This window comes from Impatiens glandulifera, chromosome 2, assembly GCF_907164915.1.
Source record: "Impatiens glandulifera chromosome 2, dImpGla2.1, whole genome shotgun sequence".
In the NCBI taxonomy this organism is placed as follows: Eukaryota; Viridiplantae; Streptophyta; class Magnoliopsida; order Ericales; family Balsaminaceae; genus Impatiens; species Impatiens glandulifera.
Window position 1 is genome coordinate 52,986,745 of NC_061863.1, and position 26,340 is coordinate 53,013,084.

The following is a 26,340-nucleotide window of genomic DNA, read 5'->3' on the forward strand; positions in this document are numbered from 1 at the left end:
GTGCGAACTGCTTCTCCCCAAAACTGTTTTGGCAACTTTGCCATCTTCAGCATGCATCTCACCTTTTCTACAATGGTGCGATTCATTCTCTCAGCCACACCATTGTGTTGCGGAGTTCCAGGCACTGTCGTCTAATGTCGAATACCATATTTGGTACAATATGCTTTAAATTCCTTGGAAGTATACTCTCCCCCGTTATCAGAGCGAAGACATTTCAGCTTATTGTCTGTCTCTCTTTCTACCATGACATGGAACTCTTGAAAGTAATTGAATACCTGGTCTTTTGTTCTCATAAAATAAACCCACACCTTTCTAGACGCATCATCAATAAATGTTAAAAAATATCGATTGCCACCCAATGACTCCACTTCAAAAGGACCACACACATCAGAATAAATCAAGTCTAACACATTATGTTTTCTTTCTGATGTCTGACTAAAAGAGACTCGATGTTGCTTACCAAATGGGCAGTAGTCGCATAGATCCAGAACCTCATCTTTAGTTGAGGGGATGTGTAGCTTCCTCACCAGAATTCGCAGCCCTTTCTCACTCATGTGGCCAAGGCGTTGATGCCACAGATTTAGAGAGCTTTCAGCTTGTACTGCATTCAGATCATCTTTGAGTACATTCACATGTGTTCTGTACAATGAGTGCCACGACTTCCCTTTTGCTACAATCATCGATCATTTGCTGAGTTTCCATTCACCACCACCAAGATAATGCTTGAATCCATCTTTGTCCAATGCATCACCTGATATCAAATTTAGACGCAAATCAGGAATATGTCGCACATCTTTCAGTGTTAACCGATGCCCCTGTTCTGTTTGCAAATAAATGTCACCAATACCCACAATGCTTGAGTGACTAGTATTACCCATCTTCACTGTACCAAGATCTCTAGCCTTGTACGTGGTGAATAACTCTTTATTCGGTGTAGCATGATAGCAAGCACCTGTATCAACTATCCACTCAACTCCTTGGTGATCTTCTACATGTAGATATTGTTCATTTTCACAAGAAAGAATAACTACATCCTCTGCAGTTACTGTGGCTGTGGTATTTCTGTTTTCATCATCTTTCTTCTGATTTTTGCCTTCATTCTGTAGTCTTTTCCAGGCTCTACAATTTTTCTTCATGTGACCTTCTTTACCACAGTGATAACATTGTCTTCCCTTAGATTTTGATCTACCTCTGGACTTGCTATGGTCTCTTGATTGTTGTCGGTATTCAGCTCTTCCCCTGTTCTCTGTGACAAGGGCCTGTGCACTATTTGTATTAGTTGACTTCCTTCTTGTCTCCTCATTGAACATGCAGCTAGTAACTATACTCATAGTAAGAACACCATTCGGAGCTGCATTACTGACTGTCACAACCAATGTCTCCCAACTGTCGGGCAATGATCCCAAGAGCAATAAAGCTTACAACTCATCTTCTAAGGTCATCTCCATCACTGACAATTGATTAATCAAGCTCTGGAAATCATTTAAATGCTCAGTAACACCTGCACCTTCTCTGAATTTCAGATTTACTAACTTTCGAATCAGAAACGCTTTGTTACCTGTTGTTTTCTGCTCATACAATGACTCCAGCTTCTTCCACAACTCATGTGCACTCTTTTCACTTGCTACATGGTGGTACACGCTATCATCAAGCCACTGTCTGATTGTGCCAACTGCTTTCCTGTTCAATTTTGTCAAATCACTGTCAGACATATCTTTTGGCTTCGCACTATCTCCTTCAACCGACTCATACAAGTCTTTACAGTAAAGGATATCCTCCATCTTGGATTTCCAAATCTGCCAGTTATTATTTGTCAACCTGATCATTGTGCTATTGCCTTCCATCTCAACCTACAAAAACACTCTTCAAAATAAACCTAACAGCTTTGATACCACTTGTTGGGAATTTTGAAATGAAGATTACTTTTATACTGTAATCTAGCAATGTGAGATGGGTAAATGCACAGGTTATCCAAGTCTAAAGCAGAAGATCAAACACAGAACAAAACAACACCAGATTTATGTGGAAAACCCTCTCAACCTGGAGGGTAAAAAACCACGGGGCCAACCAGCAAATTTCACTATAAGCAAGAAACAGATACAAATGTTATTCTCAACTTTAAACCCAAAGTTGAGGCATACAAATAGAGAAAACCAGATTCATTCAGACTTAAGCTAGTCTAGATATAAGATAACAAGAGATTGAAACCTGAAAGTGAAAATGTAAGAGATCTACTGCCTCCTTCTCTTCTTCTTCCTCTGTTTCTTCTTCTCTTTGCAGAATGGCTTCTCTCTCTAGAAGTGATAGAATGAGCAACATTCTTAAGGTTTTGCTTGTTTTATTAAATGCCTAATTGGGCTGGACCCAAAGGCCCAACATAATATACCCATAATATACCCGTTAAATTCATAATTTTTCCAAAATAAATTCAAGACTACTCCAAATCTTTTTTTTATGTCTATCATAACTTCAAATCATAGATATGCCCACACAACTATTTTTCATGTTTATATAATCCATAAAAATTTAACGTTCTATTCAAATAACGATATATTGAATGGAATTTTTTACTCCCAAAACTTCTTCTAACAAAATAATAATATAAAATTATTTTAACGAACTAATTATAGCAATATCCAAAAACAAATAAATTATTTTAATCTCCACTTAATTTTCAGTAAAAGAATCAATTTTTCAGTGTTTACATAATAAAGAAGAAAATGAGTTGATCAGAGATTAATATTTAATATTTAACTATACTAAAATTATTTTAAATTAAAAGTATTAATTGAGAATAAATTTTGATACAAAATTTATTTATGTAATAATAAATAAAATATTTAAATAATTAGAGTATTATTTGAGTAATCTTTTATAACAAATTCAATTTATAATCAAACTAACATTTTACCCATCAGAGTAAACCGATAAGAGTAACCGAGTGGAAAAAGTTTAAGTGAAAAGAGTTGACTTATAGACTAAAATGTTAAGAGCTCATTTTACATGTTAAGAGAATTTTGAATGAAAGCAATTAACCATAATTGAACAGTAACATTTTAACTTATACGCCTTCAAAATCTTCCTAATAAAATATGAATTTTGTGAATTTATTGAAAACATTTTTTTTTTCATTTTTTCTATCCACTAATATAATCAAATATCTCATATTTATTCTCATTATAAATGGTAAGTGATGATCATGATTTAGAGATTGTATTTGTTTATTTTTAAAAAAAATATGATTTTAAAAAATAAATAATAATAAACAAATGCTAGTAGAAGTGAAATGACAATAATATTGTCTATGATATCAATTTTTACTAAAATATTTAACTAAAAAAAAGAAGAAAAAAAAAGAGACCATTCTCTTGAAATAAAAAATGATGGAATAAAAAGTAAATTTATTTCAATCTGGTTGCAGCGGCCATCAGGGTAGGTCTTCTTCTCCACTGTCCACTCCTCTCAAGTCTCAACTCTGTCTTCTTATCGGCCGGCGGTTGTTCTGCTCTCCTCGGCTGCAGCAGCAGCTTCCCGTCAAGAACAGAGCTTTTTTCCGAATAGACTTGACTAGGGTTCCTGTTGGAGAAATCCATGAAAGCCTCAAACTTCAACGATCAAAGCAGCTGACGCCTTCCTCCTTATTGCGAAATCGAAGTTTTATTTTGGAAATGAGAATGGCAAAGTCAATCCATATGTCCCATCTCTTTCTTCTCCCTTCTCGTACTCGACCACTCACGTCCTCTAGACAAACTCTCTCCTCCCTCTTATGTCAAAGACAAGTTTTTCCCTGCAACTCATTCTCAACGAAATTGACATCCGGTTTTAAATTCTTCTCTACACATGAAACTCGGTACCCACTTCAATACGACATGATAATCTCTCGCCCAGCTCAAGCTACTTTACCTGCGCAGCGTCGACGCCGACCCACCCGAGCAATCGCTCAGTCCGAATCCCCAGACTCGCCTGATTCGGAGCCCGAAGCAGAATTGGGTTTTGACGATTGGGTAGATAGAAAACTAAGCGCGGATAAAAAACTAAGCGCGGAAACTTCAGAAGCAGAAGGAAACCAGTTAGCGGTGGGAGATGCAGGGATGGATAAATCGAAAAGGAAGTATTACAATAAGAGGAGAAAAAGAATGTATGGTTCAGATTCAGATGAAGATGGAAATGGGAGGGACGATGATGAGATGGTTGAATTGGTGCCCGAAGTGGTTGAGTTTAACACATTGCATAAGAGAGAAGAAGAATTGTATTTCTATGATACGTTTGCATATCCATGGGATAAGGATAAGCATTACAGGATGGTTTACCAGCTAGAGAAGAAGTATTTCCCAGATCAGGGTTTCGACAAAGCATTTCTCCAGCCTGGAGAGTCTAATGAAAACCCGAAAAAATCAGTGAGCAGAAGAGGAGGGGAGGTGGACAAAGTGAAAAAACTTGCAGATGCCGGGGAAGAAAAAAAACTAGTTTTCTTTGAGGATGACAAGAAAGGAGCAGGAACAGGGGCAGTGAAAGATTTGAAAAAAGATATTTCAGAGAGAAAAGTGGAGGAATTCTTCCAAAGGTTGAAGAAAGTAGACACACATGTTGCCATTGAGGAGCCATTTGTTTCCTCAAGGAGTGCAGGTTTACCATCTAAATGGGACAGTCCCAATGGGAATGTCCTTCTCATAAATAAGCCCAAAGGTAAAACACATTGTTTGACTATGCTAATGAATTTAGCTTTTCTATAATGATTAAAGAAGATAAAATGTTAGATTTATGGTTAATGGATGGGACTGCTATTTCATTTCCATCATAGATACTTATGGACTAGACTTCTGCAGGATGGACTTCATTTACAGTGTGTGGAAAGCTGAGACGCATTGTCAAAGTAAAAAAGGTGCGATTATTTATTGACCCCACTGAATTTCCTCGTTCTGTTGTAGATGCTCTTGTATCGTACTTATTATCAATAAAATAGGTTGGTCATGCTGGAACACTTGATCCTATGGCAACTGGTTTGTTGATTGTTTGTGTTGGCAAATCTACCAAACTTGTTGACAGGTATGGCCCTTTTCCCTTAAACTTATGCACTTCTCCAGATCTATGATTTGTAAAGAAATGTAGATGAGGAGTTTAGAGGAGAGAAACCCAGGTTCAATACTTCTTCACTCATAACTCCAATACAACCTTTATGCAGATACCAGGGCATGATCAAGGGTTACAGTGGTGTATTTCGTTTAGGCGAAGCTACATCCACTTGGGATGCTGATTCACCTGTGGGTTCATTTTTCGTGATAATCCTTTTTTTTACTGTTATTGCTGTCATTTGACATTATTATGTTACATGGTTTCTTACTTCTTTCCATATCAAGTTAGGTCATCCAACGTGAGTCATGGGAACACATCAAAGACGATGACATAAAGAAAAGTGCGGTATCTTTTGTTGGAGAGATTTGGCAAGTTCCTCCTATGTTTTCTGCAATCAAAGTAAGATTTCTTTCATTATTCTCCTACATACATGGTTTTGATTTTTAATCTTGATGATACAAAAAAATCTATATTTGTCATGTTTTTTTAAAAATCATAATCATCCAGAAATAAACCATGATCTAGAAAATAATATGATAATGATTTTATGCTAAATGAAACAAAAAGTTGCACTATAATCTGGATCAGGATCCGTAAAACAATTTTATATCAATTTTTTATTTATATTTTTCACTTTAGCGATTTTTCAGTGTTATCGTGATTGTGAGAAAATAACCGTTTCCAAATAGGTTAAATATTTGTTCTGGGAAAACCAACTGCCATCTTGACTTATGATGCTAACTTGATACTAGAAATATTTGCATACTGCAGTTATAGTGGATGGATGAACTTTTCATTCATCTTTTGCTAAAGAAAGGTTTAGTGAGTTTATTATACATGTTGTGATAGGTTGGTGGTGAAAGGATGTATGAGAAAGCAAGAAGAGGAGAAAGTATAGAACTTTCGCCTAGGCGGATATCAATTTATCAGTTTGATATTGAGCGAAGTTTGGATGACAGGTATTGGGCGAATTTCTTATCAAAATGGCATTCACTATTGGTGCTTGATGATTTATCTTCTAATGTTATAAAAGCCAATGTTCTGCCCAAATAGAGAAAATGGTGTATTTGGAATTTAAAAGTCAGTGAATGTGATCTAAACAATAGCGAAAGGAAACCTGTTGTAGATGTGTCGTACTCTCAAGTATTTAACAAAAGCCTTTCTTTTTTTCTTTACGATTGTTTGCAGGCAAAATCTGATATTCCGAGTGACATGCTCAAAGGGAACATACATTAGATCTCTTTGTGCAGATTTAGGGAAGGCTCTGGGCAGGTACTAGTTTTTCTCCATATCTATGTCAGGCGTTCATTCTAGACAATCTTTCTCGCAATAAGATTAGTGATAGAGAAGGAAAAAACGTCATTCTTCTTTCTTTCTCCTGAATAAAAAGATGAATAACTCAGAACTGAGTCTTGAACTAAGAGGACGAGGTATCAGGATTCTTACTGAAAGTACCTTGATTAAAGTTTGGGTCACGTGGGATGCTCTACTAGTCTCCTCCGAAAAAAAATGTATTTTCTACTTTCCTGATCCTAACATTGCACAATTTTACTTGTTTATATGCAGTTGTGCTCACTTAACAGCCTTGCGAAGAGATTCAATAGGTAAAAGCACTTAATTCCCAATACGATTGTGTGCATGTTTTGTCTTCTTTGGGGTTCTACTATTTTCATCATTGCAAGTTGCTTTATGGTTCAGGGCAATATTCAGCTGACGATGCTTGGGATTTTAAAGAACTAGAAGAGACAATCAACAAAAACTATATTTAGAGCTATTGATATTGCAACTGGGTTTGTTTGAAGGTGGTTCATATGCTGCTAGCTAGGCTGTTATGACCAATCAAAATGCATTTTCAAATAGTGCATGTGAATTCTTAAAGCTAATATCAATTTTTGATATGATTAAATTTTTGAAGCCTATATCCATGTACTATATCAAATTCATCACAAGATGTGAATAAGGCATACTTAATAATGTTGATGGTACATTCAATTTGCTCGTAGGTAACAGAGTCAAATTTAAATTTATAAAGAAAAAAAGATCATGCTTCATTCAAGAAAGTAACTCGGATGGTTTTCAATTTGGTCAAGGCTTCTCTCATGTTGCACCGATCCTTAGGCGAATTTGCCGCGCATGACAAGCCTATCCTCATTAGCATTACCATGCACTCCACATATCTCGCATGCCAATTGTTTGAGGAAATGTTGGTACTTATGATGGTACTACTCGAACTGGATGAGCCATTTTGTTCAGCTTCGATCCAGAGCCTGGGATCTACAATATTGTGCAGGTTGCCTTCTTCGCATGCTAACTCAAACTTATTCCGAGTCAATCCTTCTTGAAACAACTCCTCTGTAGGTTTTGTTGCTGTGAGCATCTCCAATACTAAGATCCCAAAGCTGTAAGCATCTCCCTTTGTCGAACATACGCCTCCCACTCCATATTCTGCAAAATATATTTAACATTACTACTTTATTAGGTTGATTACGTTCTCTTGAAAATAGAATTGGAGCTCATCATACCTGGGGCTATATAACCGATTGAGCCTTTTAGTCCTATCGTGCTATTCTCTCGCTCAGAGAGGAATCTCGCCAAACCAAAATCTCCAACGTGAGCCACCATGTTGTCATCAAGAAGAATATTTCCTGGTTTTAGATCACAATGCACAATACCCGGGCTGCAATCATTGTGCAGATAATCCATGGCAGAAGCTACATCAATTGCAATGTTAATCCTCTGTAATAAGGAAAGAGTAGTTCCAATTTCAGCATCTTCTGGATATAACAATTGATCAAGATTCCCATTAGTCATGAACTCCATTATCAAGGCCTTGAATTCATTTCCTTGGTGATCAATACTAGAGCATGAAGTTAACACCTTCACGAGATTCATATGTCTGATCACACCTAATGCTTCGCATTCCACACTGAAACTCTTACTCGCTTTGCTTATCTTCAAATCAAAAACTTTTATTGCCAAGGTTTCATCCGAGTGATCGGCACTTACTTCTGAATTTCGGAATGTTCCTTTATACACTTCTCCGAAACCTCCCTTTCCAATCAAGTTTTCTTTTGCGAAACCATTGGTAGCGTGCAGGATCTTAGAGTAAGATATCAGTTGATGTTTTCTCTTGATCGATGGAGTTGAAGATGAATTATGTCCTCGTTTCTTCTGCCTCTTGTACAAAACTATTTGTCGAATAAAACAAAACAGAACAAATGCCAGAACGGTAAATCCCACTGGGATTATGATCAAAAGAGCTGAAGGCTTGGTTGGTGAGCTGCGAATAACGGCACATTTCGAAACATTGAACTTGTTTGTCGAATCTTGGATGGCAGTGCAGAGCTTAGTGTTTCCTTGGAGAGAATTCCAACCGATATTCATGAAGACGCCTCCTACTGGAATTTGTCCTTCCAAGTCGTTAAAAGACAAATTCAAGCTTGATAACAGTGAAAGTTTACTTAGATTATCAGGTATTCTACCAACAAGTTGGTTTCTTGCCATATTAAGAGTTTGTAGATTCAAGCAATCTCCAATTTCTCTCGGGATCTCACCCGATATCATATTGCCCGAAACATCCATGATTTCGAGCTGTTTAAGGCTTCCAACTTCAAAGGGAAGAGAACCTGTCAATAAATTTTGCGCCACACGCAATTGTTGAAGACCTGGAAGCTTAAGAATCACACTTGGGATGTTTCCTTTAAGCATGTTCCCGGTTAGCCCCAATATTCTTAATTTATGGCATTTTCCTACACTCGATGGTATCACTCCTGACAACTGGTTCTGCCCAATTGTGAAGATGGATAGCTCAGTTAAGTTCTCAAACATATCGGGGATTTGGCCCGTGAACTTGTTCCCTTGAGCTGACAACATATATAACGAGCTAAGCTTCCCAATGGAGATTGGTATCTCATTAGTGAAAGAATTTTGTTGTATTGCCAAGACCGTGAGATTCCGAAGCTTGTCAAGTCCTTCAGGAAACCGACCCGTCAGAAGATTGTTATCGACGCAGAACTCTCTTAGAGTTGTCGACAAATTTGAAACTGAAGCTGGAAGCTCTCCGGCTAGTTGATTGGAACCCATCCAAACTTTTTCTAGCTTGGTGCAATTTGTAAGTGAATTGAACATTTCAACATTGAGTTCAGTGTTTGAAGATAAATTGTTGTCAACAAGATGCAATGTTGTGAGATTCTTCAAATTACCCATCGATGGAATTACCCCTTGAAGGTTATTGAAGGATAAGTCAAGCCTCTCGATGTTGGAAGCATTGCTTAAAGAAAGTGGGATTATCCCTTCCAACTCGTTATGCCCCAAAAATAGTTCTCTAAGACTTGACCATCCTATAATACTAGCTGGAATAGTTCCTGAGAGGCTATTATATGCTAAAGATAGATGGTGTAAAGAAGACATGTTGAGAATCGTGTCGGGTATCTCTCCGACCAATTTATTTTGCGATAACTCGAGTACAACGAGATTTCCAAGATTGCTTAAATTTCGGGGAATGTTTCCCACAAGTTGGTTATCGGATATCGAAAGATACTCTAGAGATTTGAGGTTTCCTATTTCCGGGGGGATTTGTCCTGTTAGATTATTTACTTTAATCCCAAGAGCTTGAAGTCTGGAGAGGCTTTGTAGTTCAGGTGGGATTATCCCACTTAAGTTATTATACTCCAAACGGATTGATTCGAGGTTAAAACATCTAGAAAGATTAGCTGGAATGTGGCCAATTAAGGAATTTTTTGCTAGAATCAGCCTTTTAAGGGATGACAGTCGCGATAACTCTTCAGGGATGATCCCATAAAAGGAGTTATTGGAGAGGTTTAATATTTCTAGAGAAGTAAGGTTTGAAAGATGAGGTGAAATGGTGCCAGAGAGTCCAAGACCAGAAAGACTAAGGGAACTGACCCGGTGGTTATTAGTGTCGTTGGAGCAGGAAATGCCAATCCAAGAACAATGGAAAGAGGTGGAATTCCAACCGGAGAGTGTGTTTAGAGGATCGAGCAGGGAGGATTTGAACTGCAGGAGGGCTTGCTTATCAGATGAAGAAGTAAGAGCTTTCACTTGGTATGTGTTGTTGAATTGTAGTAGAAAGGCTACAATTAGAAGAATTCGGAACAACATTGGCTGGAGATGATCATGTTTTTCCATTCTCATAAATAATAGTAAAGATTATTGGTAATGACTACAACTTCTTAGTGTTTGGATTCTTGTTTCTTGGGAAGATATTACAGATACATATATATATATGTACATGCAAATTGCACTAACATAAAAAGAGGAGCTGACTGACTTTTCTTTGAAATATACAAGTTATCTTTACTCATATCATTTCAGTCAACAAAATACAACCATTAATATCTAATTTATTTATTTATTATTTTTAAATGATGCAATAATTTCATTAATTTGTATTTTTACTTATTAGTTTAAATCTGAGTGAAATAAAATACATTGTAAGAAAAAACAATTCAAATTGTTTGACAATTAATATCATGCGACTCCAATATAATCCATATCTAAGTTGACATTTGTATAGAATTTAAAGATTGTGCTTAATTCCTTGGTGGGATAATTTAACTTATGTGACTACTATATAATTAATTCTTCTTATAGAAAAAGTGTTAGAATTTGTTTGGTTTTTTTATTTATTTAAATCAAATCATAATCAAATAATTCTTTCATTAAATTACATTATTCAATTTATTAATTAAAATATATTTATTTCAAAAAAAATATTCTTATTATATATCCATCCACCTTAAGACCTTTCCAAACTACTGATCCATCATTAATTGTCTTAATTATGTTATCCAAATATCCACCTTAAATTGATATATATGGTGTCGGTGGGAATAGTAATTGTCTAGAAAACTAAACTTCATTCATTATTCTTATTTTGAACTTTTCAAATTGAAACCGTGTTTTAAAATTCAACTAGAAAAAGGAAAAATGATTGAATTAAAGATTTTAGCTACTTAGTTAGGTAAACCATCAATGCCAATTGAAAATTCAATAGAATTCAGAGTCCAAGTGGCTAGTCTTAGTCAAAGTCATGTCGATATATGCAATAACTCATTCTATACAAATATTTTATTATAAAATAGTCCATCTGGATCCCTGACCTGGTCACATATGCTCTAGCTATATATATCACATGATCATGATCATCATATTCACATCTTATTGAATTAATACACCCAAATTAATTACAATATATATTTACAAGTTAAACATGGCAGGAGGCATGATCATGAAGATGAAGATGAAGATGATCATGAGATATGTTTCAGCCATGGCCTTGGCTTTGGTTGTGCTGTTGGCGAAGGTGTCTCTTCTTGATCACGAACCAACAACTCAGTACAAGAATATCATTGGTAAGCTCATCAGATAATTATATATATCTATTTGTTTTTTTCTTTTTCTTTTGAAAAGGGATTATTAATATTTGAATATTGTAAGTGCAGGCCGCAAGATCCTGCAGAGTGTGAGCAGCAATGGAGATTACACCCTACCACCAGCATATCCCACAGGGATCTCAACTATCCCTAGCCCACCATATAATTAATTATTATTATTGTTTTTAAATTAAGCTCTATCTACATTTATAAAATTCAACTATTTATTCCATGTACAATATTAATTTGGAGAACTATATATATATATATATGTTATGTTTTGTGTTAATTTGTATAATAATAATTGGGTTGATATCACCAATATTCTAGTTTTTCATTGTTTTCCTTTATAAAGTCAGACTTAAGTACTTTAATTAAGGTTGATCAAGGACTTGGGTTACTAATTAATTAATTAATTAATTAATTAATTAATATGCTAACAATTCGCCTTAATTAATCATAACTATATTTAAAGTTGTGATTGTAATGGTAAATTTTAATATTTTCAAAGGATGAAACACGCAAAGTGATAATCCAACCATCTAACAGCTTTTCTATTGTTAAAAACAATCTTATTACATATATATTTCTAAATTCATTTGAATGGATCAAATCGACTTGTCGAAATAAGGATTATTATTATTTTTGTACCTAGGATTGATCCTCCATTTTTTATGCAATAAGACACCTCAATACACATTCATCTTTATTGTGCATCACCAGGCAAGATTCATTGTTTAAATATATTAGAATTAATTCATATATTAATTATTATCATAATAAAAATAAATTCAATTAAAGCTATCTATTAAAATTAAAATTGAAAATTTATAACTTATTTAGATATTTATAAGAATTATTTGGGTAAGAGTAGAGTACATAGATAATATATTTATTATTTTGTTGATACATACATACATACATACATACATACATACATACATACATACATACATACATACATACATACATACATACATACATACATACATACATACATACATACATACATACATACATACATACATACATACATACATACATACATACATACATACATACATACATACATACATACATACATACATATATACATACATACATACATACATACATACATACATACATACATACATACATACATACATACATACATACATACATACATACATACATACATACATACATACATACATACATATCTGATAATCCATAAAGATCATTGATTATATATCTAATAAAAACTGAAAGATCGAAGTTAAAGTTTTAACAAAGATTGAAAAACATTTTTTTATTATAAATATATATATTATCGCAATTATGATTATCTCGATTTATCAATCTATAATATAAAATTTAACTTATCAAAATTGCTATGGCTGATGGTAAATTTAAGAGTCGTTTGATACTGAAATATCTTTTAAAATCTAAACTTTTATTTTGTATTTTTTTTACCATCTCAACCATTATCAAGGATGATAAATTGATTCCTTATAACATAAAATTGATACGTAACAAATATTTTTGAAAAAGTAATCATGAAATCTCGAATTCACGGACTTATAATCATTAACTTTGTAATATATCATTGAGTTAAATGACAATATAAAAAATGATTGAAGATAGTATATTTTATTATAATGTAAATAGTCTAATTAATAAAACTATTAACATGGTAGAAGAATATGGTAGAAGAATTGTGTACTCTAATTTAATGTACAGATTAAATTTGAATATGACAATTAAATGAAGATAATTTAATTCAATTATTTTAAAAGTTCATAGGATTTTTTTTAATAGAAGTCAACTACGATTAAGAAAGTTAAACATATACTAATTATAATTGAATCATATGAGGTCACACTAAGTTCAGATATTAGATAAAAAAGGTTAGTTATTAATATATATTAGATATTATTAATAATAAATAATATTATTTATTTATGAAATAAAATAAAATAACATATAATTAAAGAGGTTTAATTATAGAATTAAGATTTAAAAAAATATTATTTATCTATCGAATAAGTAATATTTGATTAAATCTATTAATTATGGAGTTTATATTAGGGTTTAGGGGATTTTTGGTTATTATTTTCTCTATAAATATATAGGTGTAGAAAGACCTTTTAATTCCGACATACTGTCCAGCAAATCATAAAGCGCAATTTCCTATTTTTGCATTTAAATTTGCTGCCATATTAGCACTTAAAAGATCACATGATGATCATAAAAATCATTCTCATAATCCTACACAAAATGACATTTGTAACGTTTCAATTACAACTATCCTGTGCATTTGCACGAGTAATAATATAAAAAAACCATGAAAAAAATATTACGACAAAAATTTTATGGGCGGGTCAACCCAAAATTCAACCCAAGTATCCATTTACTCTCACATATATCCAAATTAATCACAACTCTCGACCTGTTAATCCGGACACTTTAAAATTTAAACATCATTATATATAAATATATAGATTAGTTAGTTAAAAAGTTGAATTTATATTGTTAAAATGTCCCGCGTTCAACAAATTTTGGGTTAAATTTAAAATATAAAGTGTTATTAGTCTAGTTGGTTAAAAGATTGTACTTATTTTGTTAGGTTCCAAGTTCGAACCATACCTATAACATTTTTAATTTTATTTTTAACCATTTTAAGTTTGTGGACGGGTCAACCCACAATCCGACCCATGTATCCATTTACTCTCACATATATCCAAATTAACCACAGTTCTCGACCCGCCAATCCGGACACTTTAAAATTAAGCATCATTATATATATATATATATATATATATATATATATATAATAATAATAATAATAATAATAATAATAATAGTATAAACAGTGTTATTTTTTTAGATTATAAACTCTCATTTTTTTTTAAATATTATGAGCATTAGTATTATTATTATCCCAAAAGTAAATATCAATTATAATTATAAAATTCCAAATTAAAGTTAACCCTCCCATGTGCTTATTATAGGATTTGAGTTACAGATGTTAGCTAGTATTGAAAATATAAATAGAAAATAATAGTCCATATATTACTAATCAAAGTCATCATTCACATGTTAGCATTATTCAAGATTTTAGCTAACAGTAAACATCAATTACAATTGAAAATTCAAATAAATGATTTTAGCTAGCAGTAAACATCAATTACAATTGAAAATTCAATACATACAATATCTATTAATACAAATAAAAAAAATATTTTAGTTAACAATCAACATTGATGGGAATTGAAATTCAAATAAAATGATAGGTTATAATTCATTCTATTTGATTTATAAACATCATTTACAATTGATAATTCAAATTCAAAATAGTTGATTTTAGCTAGCAGTAAACATCAATTACAAATGAAAATTCAAATACATGCAATAGTCTATTACATATCAAATGAAGATTTTTGTTCACAATCAACATTGTTGATGCAATTGAAATTCAAATAGAATGATCGATTATAATTCATTCCATTTAAACTATAAACATCAATTACAATTGAAAATTCAAATACATGCAATGATCTATTACAAATCAAATTAAGATTTTAGTTAACGATCAACATTGATGGCAATTGAAATTCAAATAGATTTGAATTATAAAACATCAATTACATTTGAAAAAAAATATATTCTAAATTGATTTTATTTAGCAGTAAACATTAATTACAATTGATAATTCAAATACATGCAATAATCTATTACAAATCAAATGGAGATTTTAGTTAACAATCAATATTGATGGCAATTGAAATTCAAATAAAATGATAGGTTATAATTCAATATTCTATTTGATTTATAAACATCAATTACAATTGATAATTCAAATTCAAATAGTTGATTTTAGCTAGAAGTAAACATCAATTATAAATAAAATTTGATTATAATTCATTCTATTTAAATTATAAACATCGGTTACAATTGAAAATTCAAATAGATGATTTTAGATAGCGGTAAACATCAATTACAATTTTCAATTAAAAATTCAAATACATATAATAATCTATTACAAATCAAATGAAGATTTTAGTTAAAGATGGACATTGATGGCAATTCAAGTTAAAGATAACAAAGATAAAAACCTTGAAATTATAAGAAACAATTCTTTCTATCAAATCAAAACGAGCTCGTACAAAAAGAGAATTCAAAATGAGAAACAACAATACTCATCACCTTAGAATGTATGAATGTTATGAACCAGTTTTTTTTAAGGTTTTTTGATTGTCATCCTTAATCATAGTTAGGATTTGTCTAACTTTGATTTCTAACCTTCTCATTTTTTGGGATTTTAATGAAATGGTTCTAACTATTTTCCCAAAAAAAACATGGATGACAATTGAAATTCAAATAGAGTGATAATTCAAATACATGCAATAATCTATTACAAATCAAAATATTTTTGCTAACAATATTGATGGCAATTGAATGGTTGTAAAACTTATAACATGATTTTCAATAGATAAAAAATTAATCAGATAACACTATAAAATGGGGTCAATAGCGAAGAAATTAACCACGTTTGAATTATCCGTTAATAAATGAAATAATAATGTAAAGAGGAAAATAGTGACGAAAATTAATGTTACTAAATGTACTGTAACTGAATATTGATTTTATTTTTTATTAAATAAAATAAAATTTATGAGCTCGATAATTTATTAAGTATTTTTATTTTTTATTTTTTTTCATATCATGCTTCGTCGTTTGTTTTTTCATATATTATGCTTTGACGTTTGTGTTATCATAGAGATTGGTATATTATCTTACACTATAAAAATAGAGGAAGAAAGATATGTTGTAATCAAGTGATACAATTACAAAGGAGCTTTCAACAAAAGATTATAAGTTATAACTTCTTTATTTCTCATTTCTCACTTAATATGTTCATATAAACCCAACCCCTAGGATATTTTAAATGGTAAAATTGGAAATTAATTAGAAATTTCTTAAGAACATAATTAGAAATTAATAACTTGAAACTGTATTTGTAAGATTCCACAAACAAAATAAATTCTGTGTTTTCCGCCGCAATTCTGTGTATATTAACATAAAAAACACTGCTCCAAATCATCATCAATCGCGGCAAGACGAAATAATCAAAATGGTTCATCTTCATCGTTCTGATTTAGATCCTATTTCAGAAAGTAAAAAATAATATATATAAAGTACTGTCATTCTATAAGACTATAACAATCAAATTAATGCAACTTCTATAAATAGGCAGCGTACATAAAAAGTACTCTCAAAGGATCCCTCCAATTCCGTACACCTGAGCCCCACATCTTCACCTGCGACCACCACCAGCCGGAGACAACCAACCCCACCAGCACCAGCACCAGCACCAGCAGTACCACCAGGTTTTACCAAAAATAATTATTACTTTCTCAAAATCATCACCAATCATTATTATTTTCTCTTTTTAGATTTTTTATAAAACTTCAATCCGAACGAGCCCTTGATGTTCTAATGTCTCTTTTATTTTTATTGAATGAATTTGTATTACTTGAAAACTTTACTTGATTTTCATGAGATAAAATTGGTTAAAGTTTTGTTTGTGAAAAAATAGATGAATTAATATAATATAATAAATAAGCATCTAATCAATCTAAAACATTAAAAATAAGTTATGAATATGTTAGACTACTAAGAAATTGTTCATTCTAATACTAATCTTCAAATATTTATTTTATTTATATAATCTCTTTAATGATATATATATATATATATATAAAAGATGAAATTACGCACCCTATATTATAGGATCAATAAACGGTAAATGGGTAATTGTCGTGTATAAATTTTTGATTCCGTTATTTACCGCTCTTAAAAATTTATAAAGTTCAAAAAAAATGTATTTGCGTTTGTGCTTTTTTATTTTATTTTTTTTATGTTTTTATTGTTGTTACTCGAATTGTTAAACTCGTTATGTTTTGTGACAGTGTACATTCATTTTTTTTTTATAATTATTTTTAAACGACCCTAGTTTATATCATTATATATATATATAGTTTTACTATACCAAACAGATCCTAAGAATATTACATATATATATTTGTTTAAATGAGGATTCTTACAAATTTACAATATTAATTATTGTAATCTAAAAAAAAAAAAATGTTTTACTCTCCACCTCTTGTTTTAACAAAATATTAAATGTTGTTCTATAAATTTACTTCTAAAAATACTAAGGCCATTAATATTTAATGGTTTGTTCAAACTTTTAAATTATTTTTCTTCTTAAGTAAATACTATTTTTTTTGGGTATATTAATTGGTAGACTAACTTTGACTTTTATAAAAACAAATCATTTTTCTAAATTACAAGATTAGCAAAGAATGTGATAATATGAAGAATGTACCCAAGAAAAAAAAATTAAAGATGTATAAAAGAAGTTACATGCCAAAAGACACACACAAAAAACTAGATAAATAAAACCATGGCTTACAAGAAATTCCAAGAAAAATTATAAATCTTGGTTTGTTCAAATGCCCATATAATTGTTATTAGCTAACTTTTTATTAGCTATAAGCATCCTAATTTGTTTAAGGAATCTATTAATAAATTAGGTAGAATAAAAGTCCAATTATTAGGTTTTATCCTACTTAAATTTATTTGAATAATTTTTAAATAATTCATTATCTTTTCAAATATATTCTTATCAATCACTTAATAAAATTATTAATCAAAATATTTATACATTCTGATATATTAGTTTTATTATATATTAATATTTGTCAAGTGTTTTCATTAAATAATTTAACCTTTTATATTATCATAATTTAAACAATATTATTTAAATATTCAACTAAGCCAATCCCAATAAGTAAGGCCTTAATTATAAATAAATACCCGCACCATAGAGTGATTCAAATTAAGCCATTTTTATATTTTTCATTTATTATTTATTTTCAATCACTCAATCATATTTTTTTTATTCAATATTTACAAATGAAAATTAAGAGTAGACTATATTAAAGCCATTGGAGGAGAAAGATAATGCAATAATTTTGAAACTTAAAAACATTGATATCTAGTCTCAAAGTATTTATGGTGAAATTATTGATAAGGAAAAAACAAAAATATATTTCTTTACAGATATTATCACTAGGAAAAAAGTTAAAATTTGTTGACTTAAATACGATGATATGTGCTCAAAATTCTTTCAAGATCCCGAGAATTAAAGAAAAGAAATAATTACATTCGATTTATCTTAATTGAACATGGGATGATCTCGAAAAATGTGGACATTATGAAAGAAATGACTATATTTTTCTCCAATATGTTCAAACAAGATTATGTTGATGTGAACAACATCCCTCTTATGGCGCTCTCTTAGGAAAATTTTGGAGGAAGATAATATTGCGGGATTGAAAAGAGAACTTTTTTTATATGGATGGCCTGAATAAAGTAATAAACTTTGTTTCAAGACCTAGTGTGTTGACACAAACTTATATAAGAGTTGGGAGCAAAAAAATAATATTTATTACTTAAAAAACTTTTGTCCCAATTTGTTATATTGATGTATTAACATGTGTAGTAATTAATTTGTTAAACTATATATATTTGGAGGTGATTCTTACCATTTTCTTACCTAAATTACAAACCCCATAATTTTACCTTAAGCTAATTTTATAAGTCTTAAAATTGTACTTTCTGGATCTGTACATAGACTAAAGCTTCCTTAGCCCTTTAGTGAGCACACCTCTTTCGTTTATGAAGAGTGTATATTTTATGATATTTTATTTGTTTCTATTTTGTAATAGGTTTTTCTTATCCACCCAAATCTGGTTATCATCCACAAAGTTGCCATCTTCAATATGTACCTCTTCTTCACTATTAAGAAGGATGACTCTCCTTCTGGAGTTGAAGAGTCTCATAATACTTGGGGAGAATTGAACTAAGAATTGAAAGAAGAGAATCAAATCCAATGGCCCTCCTTGCATCTTTTTGTTTTTCGAATAATTGTTGAACGAGATTGAGAATGTCCATTGAAGAATTCGGGTCTTAAATATTGGAGTTTTCTCTGTTGAAACTTTCTTTATTAAGAGGATGCACAATAAACTCTTCATGAGCTGTTGTTAGTATTTTCAAGGGCGTGGAATGCTTATTTGATGTAGAGGGTTTGTTTAATTACTCCTACTCATGTATTTTTTACTTGAACACTACAAATGAAATCAAATAAATAGAAGAAAGTGTTAAAAGATTTACATAAACAAAGGTAAACGCTTTACATAAATATAATTTTAAACTACAATTAATTTTATAAATTCCAGTTTTATTTATCGATGGTACATAAATACAGTTTGAAAATTACCTCCCATTTTTATCTTTCGATTTCTTCATCGAACACAATGATTTGTTTCTGTGATTACTAATTATCCAATGAGAGATAAACTCGAACACAATGATTTGTTTCTGTGATTACTAATTATCCAATGAGAGATAAACGTAAAGCTTCAAAAGAACATTGAAATGAGAAAAAAAACCGAAACGATTGTGATTAAACGTATAATTTTCTCTTTAAAAGAGCTTCAGTCGAGGATCATAGGTTGACGGAAGGAAAAGAACCCGTGATCAAACAGAAGAGAAGAAGAAAAATCGAAGAGACACGACCGAGCGTAGAGAGAGACGATGCAAGATGAAATGGGAATTGCGCGAGTGGGAAACTCTTTTATAAAACACCTATACTGTAATGCACGTTTTACACGAGAACGTTTTACAGGTATCGTGTAATGCGCGCTTTACACAAAAGCTCTGTACAATAACTCTCGTGTAATGTGAGTTTTACACGAGATCAATGTACAATTGTTCTCGTGTAATTCACATTTTAAACGAGAGCGTTGTATAACAATTATCGTGTTTACAATAATTTACACAATAATGTAAAACGATTCACACATTCATGTAAATCATTAGTTTGAAGATAGTATTAATAAAAAAAAGTTGTGTCATTTTTGCTTTTAAATAGGTTGTTAGGTGTTATTACGACTCAATAATGATTATTGATCATTCATTTATTTAATTATAGTAATTATATAGCCTATAAATAATATTGTTATCATCCATTTTTTTATAATTTAAAATTAACAAGACAAAAATTTAATATCATATTTTGTTAATATAAAAATTGATTGAATAATAAAAATATATACAATTAATAATTTAATAAACAACAAAACTAAATTATAATAACATAATATTTTGTTGATACATAATCATGAATAATCATGGTACAAATCTTTAGATAATTTAAATATATTTTCTCTTTTACTGTTCAGTTCCGAGTTTAGAATCATATGAATGTATTTTATCCGTAGAGTACTTAGTGCTTCCGAGGCCTTCAAAATAACAATAAAAATATATAAGAACATCAATAAAAAAGTGAGAATAAGCAATATGTTTTACACTTACATTTTCGAGAGTGATGTCACATTCCCATTTTGTGGCATCACCTGTATATGTTTCCAGATGCCTCATACAATAAACTCCACAGCATGTGTTGTTTGAAGCATCTTGCCACGGCATTTTCACGACCTTTATTTTGAATTTCTTGACTAGAACAGCTAAGGGAGAACCTATTTTAGCTAAAAATCTAACAAATAGATCTATATGCTGACTTATATTAGTATACTTATCCATGTACTTAATACCACGTGGAAGTGGCCTGTTGTCAATTATTTCTATTTTCTGTTTAATCATATTTATACAAATAATATAAAAATGTTCGTTGCGGATTACCGGAAGGAATATCTGAAAAAACAAAGTTTTTGGTTATTAGTGCATAAAGTATAAACTAAATTCGTTGTTTAAAATTTTTACTTACAAGGTCAGTAGAATCGAGGAATTCTCTTGATATGTTAAACTGAGTCATTTCGGCATCGAGTATGGTATTAAATAAACTAAGATCATATTGTTGCATCACCTACAAATAAATTATAAATATCAATCAAATGAACATTGAGCATAAAACATAAAATATAGCCATTATAATTACTTACATAGGACATTGTTGTGAAACAAAATTTTCTTGTTTCATGTCTTGGCTGTCTTGTAAAATTGATGTTTAAAATATTGGCCCAAACATCAACTACTTGACTGTCAACTTCGATATTTTCTTGCAGTGTTGTAAGAGTTTGACGTGATAAACTAGAATTTGTGCCGACGTAAAGCTTCTCCCTACAAAGACATATTAAGAACGTATATTACTTTATATTACAAAATTTTAATGAATAGATGTTTTGAGGAAACTTTACATTGGATCCAGTTCTTCACAAAATACAAGATCTGCCGTTAGTTTTTCGTTGAAGGAAACTTTATCAAGCTTTCCGAGAACTTGGGCATCTTCGATACTCTGGGGCATTGGGGGACTTAGGTTTGAAATGTCCCCATCTTCATAAAAAAATTATCAATAAATTATAACTACACAAGCACAGTTTTAATGTCCCGAAAGGGCAAATAATTGTGAGCAGTCTAAACAATGAGATCTCATTAAATGCACCTGAATGAATCACAGAAACTGGAAGAATCATTTGGACCGTGGCATCGGTGATTTCTTCAATTTCTGCCAGTCCAGCTTCATCTTCATCAGTAAGAACTACCTTTCCCTTTCCCTTGTCATTGCCATTGCTATTGCTCCTGTAGCCTGCTGTAGTACAAACTTAATCAGGTGATGTTACCCTTATGAAAACTAGTTTACTTCTGTTAGACGCACCTTTCTGAAATGTATTGGACGCATGTTTTCCTCTGCTTCTTGTCCAATATATACGATTTTCATTCGTCGAGACTTTAGGATTGTCTGAATGTTGTGTACATAGTTTCTTCAATGGTCTTTGACCAGTCTCATCAGAATCCTTCACATTTAAAATAATAACATGTTAACCATAAATAAAATAAAGGCACAAGTTTTCAGTAACTTATGGAGATAAATATCTTAACAAAACATGAGAAACATAAACATACATCATTGGTTTCAGGAGTGACCTGCTCTGCATCTTCATCAAATATACAATCAGCCAGGGCTCTATAGTTTTCTTGCTCAATAAACTCCCATTTTCTTTTATAGATTTGTAGGAGTCTTTTTAATACTGGTTTTGTTTTATCCTCAGGGATACCCAAATCCTTCATTGCCCCAAGTGCTCTTGCAGTCCTTGAGTTTGGTGCCATTACCTTTTCTTTGAACTATTTTTTTCTGCAAAAAAATCATGTGAGTCATTATAATTGATGTATGTGAGGGTAACAACAAAATGAAGTAACAACAAACCCAGACGTGGAGTGAAATCTGAAAAAAGTTCAAGTGACTAGAAGAGATTCATTTCGTATGAACTTTTTTTGAGACAGCACGCAGTTAATCAAATCAACGTGACTAGTCTAAAATGCAAATTGAAACTGATGAGTAAACAAATGAAAAAAACATGGCAATTTAGAGAATACGAAGAAATAAGATTATGATTAGAAAAAAAAAATTGAAGAACAAAGCGTACCAATCGGCGTACTAATCGGAGGAGAAAGACGAGAAACTCTCGTAAAAGACCCAGAGAGGATAGAGAGTGAAGAATCAAGTGCCTTAGTTTTTCAGAAACTTTCGTAAAAGACACTTAGAGGATAGAGAGTGAAGATTCAAGTGCCTTAGTTTTTCTTAAATACTAGTTGTTATAGAAGTTATAATGCCTGGTTTGATTTACAAATTATTTATCCCGCTAAATTATTTATATTAAAATAGAAAATTATATTCTAAAATTATTTATCCCGCTAATTTATTTGTATTAAAATAGAAAATATATTAAAAAATTATATATCCCGCTAAATTATTTGTATTAAAATAGAAAAATATTTTCAAAACTTATTTATCCCGCTAATTTATTTATATTAAAATACAAAAATATTTAGAAATTATTTATCCCGCTAATTATTTTGTATTAAATTAAAAAATTATATTGAAACATTATATATCTGCTAATTTATTTGTATTAAAATTTAAAAATATATTCAAAATTTATTTATTCTCGTTAATTTATTTATATTAAAATAAAAATATATATTCAAAAATTATTTATACAGCTAATTTATTTATATTAAAATAGAAAATATATTCAAATATTTTTATCAGCTAATTTAATTGTATTAAAATAGAAAAATATATTCAAAAATTATTTATCCCGTTAATTTATTTGTAGTAAAATAGAAAAATATATTCAAAATTATTTATCCCGCTAATTTTTTTTATTAAAATAGAAATATATATTCAAAATTATTTATCCAGATAGTTTATTTGTATTAAAATAGAAAAATATATTCAAAAATTATTTATCTAAAATAGAAAAAATGTATTCAAAAGATATTTACCCTGCTAATTTATTTATATTAAAATAGAAATATATATTCAAAATTATTTATCCCGTTAATTTATTTATATTAAAATCGAAAAATATATTAAAAATTTATTTATCCCCAACTAATTTATTTATAATAAAATAGACAAATATTCAAAAAAATTATTTTAAATTTTATTTTGACGCTATTAAATTAAAGATAAATATCTTATTAATATATTTGAATTAATTATTTAACTTTTAATGAACTAATTTTATATTATATCTCTTAATAATAATTTTATAATAATAATTTGATTCAAATATATAAATAAATATAATTTAAAATAAATTATATATATATATATATATATATATATTATAGATTTGTTGAGAAGTGATGGATTAAAAAATTAATCTTGGATAAGTTTTTTAATAACTTAAAGTAGTGAACCAGGCCTATTCCTATATCTATATGAATGAAGCTGAATGAATTTATTGTTGATATCTAAAATTTAGTGCAAACTTTTAATCATTCTTAATAAATATTTGAGAAACATGGTTGGATTGTAATGATTAAGAATAAAATGAAATATACATTAAAGAATTTGGGAGAAATTTTGGGAAAGAATGAAAAAGTAAAAATATGGCTTAATTTATTTAATGATAAAATAAAATAATTTATCTCTTCTCTCTCTTCATATTTTTCTTTTTTTTACAAACTTAATAAATGATTGAGAAGGAAAGTTGGGTGACTATTTTTTTTTTGCATTTTTTATTTTTTTCACCTTTTTCCGAATTTCCTTTGTATCCCTCCTCATATTTTAAAAGAAATGTCTTTTTAATAATAGACGGTTAAAAAAAACACTTAGTGAATAAAAAAAAATGTTATAATACTATCTTGGTTTAGTTTAAAAAAAAATTATAATACTAGGCTTGGTTTAGTTATATTTTTAATCAAATCACAATTAAATATCATTTTATAAATTCATCCATTCAACATTTCATTAATTAAAATATATTTTATTTAAATACAATTAATTATTTTAAAAAATAAAATTCAAATCCTTAAAATCATTCGTCAACATTCTTTAAACAAAATTCATAAGAAAAAATAAAAGTGTCTGAATGATTATCTATTAGTGTTTAATTGCATAACTAAAATACATGTTAAAACTGATCGACAATCATTCAAGGATGATGTTGATGTCCGTGTTGAAAAAATAATCATTATCAAGTTGAGATCATAACTAAAATATGGTGATTAAAATTTTTATAATGGCATTTTAATCACCATTCTCTCATTCTCAAATTTCTCCCCTCATTCCATCTATAATTCAAATTCACATATTACTTCGTACTTTATCTTTCATGAATTTCCATTATAGAATTCGAATCACTATTTCTTCAATCCCCTCAAATTTGAATTCACGCATTTCATCATATATTATCTTTCAAAGATTCATTTAAGGAGTACATTATTAACGAAATTCGAACCATCAAAACTTTTATAATGGCATTTGAATCATCATTCTTTCATCCTCAAATTTCCCTATTAGTTCATCTATAATTCAAATTCACATATACCTTCATATTTTATCCTTCAATAATTTCTATTATAAATTTAGAATCACCGTTCATTCAAATTTGAATTCACATATTTCACTATAATTTCAAAGATTCATTATTAACATCATTCTTCTTTTAGTGAAACTCGAACCTTGTTTTGAATTTGGTGTGTTAAACATTGGTTGTGGTTGAGTTTCATTTAAAATTATATATATATATATATATTTAATCATTTATTTGAATAATAAATAATTAATGAAAATAATTATATAATAATTGATAGGTAGTGAATATATAATTAATTTTTAATAAATTATTTAAAAATTTAGAATAAATATTTTTAAAATTTAATATATACTTATATATATAAATTATTATTGTACTATTAATGTTGATTTAGTTTAAAATATATTATGACTTTTACTATCTAAATATATATATATGATATTTGTTTTTTTAAATATTAATAATACGTATTATTTTAATATATTTTGATTAAATTTTTATTTTTAAAATTTATTAATGCTGGAGGGTATTATATGCGGAGTGATAGAGGGAGGGAATTTGGTGAGAGAATGACGTGGCAACACCTTCATTGGTTGGAAAATGTAAAAGTGGGAGGAAAGAGAGAAAAGAGAGAAATTATTTGATTTTTTCAGCGAATAAGATTATGCCACGTCATTCCCTCACCAAATTCCCTCACCTAATCATTTCTCGGTATTATATATATATATATATATATATATATATATATATATATATATATATAATGAATTAATTATTATTTTAATATTAATGCCGATATTTTAATATTATTTTAAATAAATTTTGAAATTTTAATTAATTAAATAATTTATATTTATTATTAAAATAAATATATATATATTTGTAATTTTATAATATATAATAAATATTTATTATTTTAATATAATTAAATTAAAATTTTATTTTTAAAATTTATTAACTCTTACCTTTTTTAA

At 29.7% G+C, this 26,340-nt stretch overlaps 2 protein-coding genes across 2 annotated transcripts; one reads left to right on the forward strand and one right to left on the reverse strand.

The window, feature by feature from the left end:
- The first annotated feature begins 3,396 nt into the window (after positions 1–3,396).
- Positions 3,397–7,073, forward strand: LOC124928107. Its single transcript, XM_047468635.1, has 9 exons — positions 3,397–4,686; positions 4,827–4,882; positions 4,964–5,046; positions 5,183–5,261; positions 5,362–5,472; positions 5,923–6,032; positions 6,262–6,345; positions 6,640–6,677; positions 6,772–7,073. The coding sequence occupies exons 1-9, from the start codon at positions 3,669–3,671 to the stop codon at positions 6,840–6,842; spliced, it is 1,650 nt and encodes a 549-aa protein (XP_047324591.1). The 5' UTR covers positions 3,397–3,668; the 3' UTR covers positions 6,843–7,073.
- LOC124928104 (probable LRR receptor-like serine/threonine-protein kinase At3g47570) lies at positions 6,954–10,286 on the reverse strand. Its single transcript, XM_047468634.1, has 2 exons — positions 7,596–10,286; positions 6,954–7,518 (listed from the first exon to the last, which is right to left on the reverse strand). Exons 1-2 carry the CDS (start codon positions 10,225–10,227, stop codon positions 7,115–7,117), a joined length of 3,036 nt encoding a protein of 1,011 aa, XP_047324590.1. The 5' UTR covers positions 10,228–10,286; the 3' UTR covers positions 6,954–7,114.
- Between the last annotated feature and the right edge of the window lie 16,054 nt (positions 10,287–26,340).

What these genes read in the sequence shown, in the direction of transcription:
- LOC124928107 (XM_047468635.1), top strand. Translation starts at nt 3,669, where the DNA reads ATGAGAATGGCAAAGTCAATCCATATGTCCCATCTCTTTCTTCTCCCT. An exon ending in GAGCGAAGTTTGGATGACAG is followed by an intron (nt 6,033 to 6,261) that starts GTATTGGGCGAA and finishes GATTGTTTGCAG; the next exon opens with GCAAAATCTGATATTCCGAG. An exon ending in TTAGGGAAGGCTCTGGGCAG is followed by an intron (nt 6,346 to 6,639) that starts GTACTAGTTTTT and finishes GTTTATATGCAG; the next exon opens with TTGTGCTCACTTAACAGCCT.
- LOC124928104 (XM_047468634.1), bottom strand. Translation starts at nt 10,227, where the DNA reads ATGAGAATGGAAAAACATGATCATCTCCAGCCAATGTTGTTCCGAATT. An exon ending in AATCGGTTATATAGCCCCAG is followed by an intron (nt 7,519 to 7,595) that starts GTATGATGAGCT and finishes TATATTTTGCAG; the next exon opens with AATATGGAGTGGGAGGCGTA.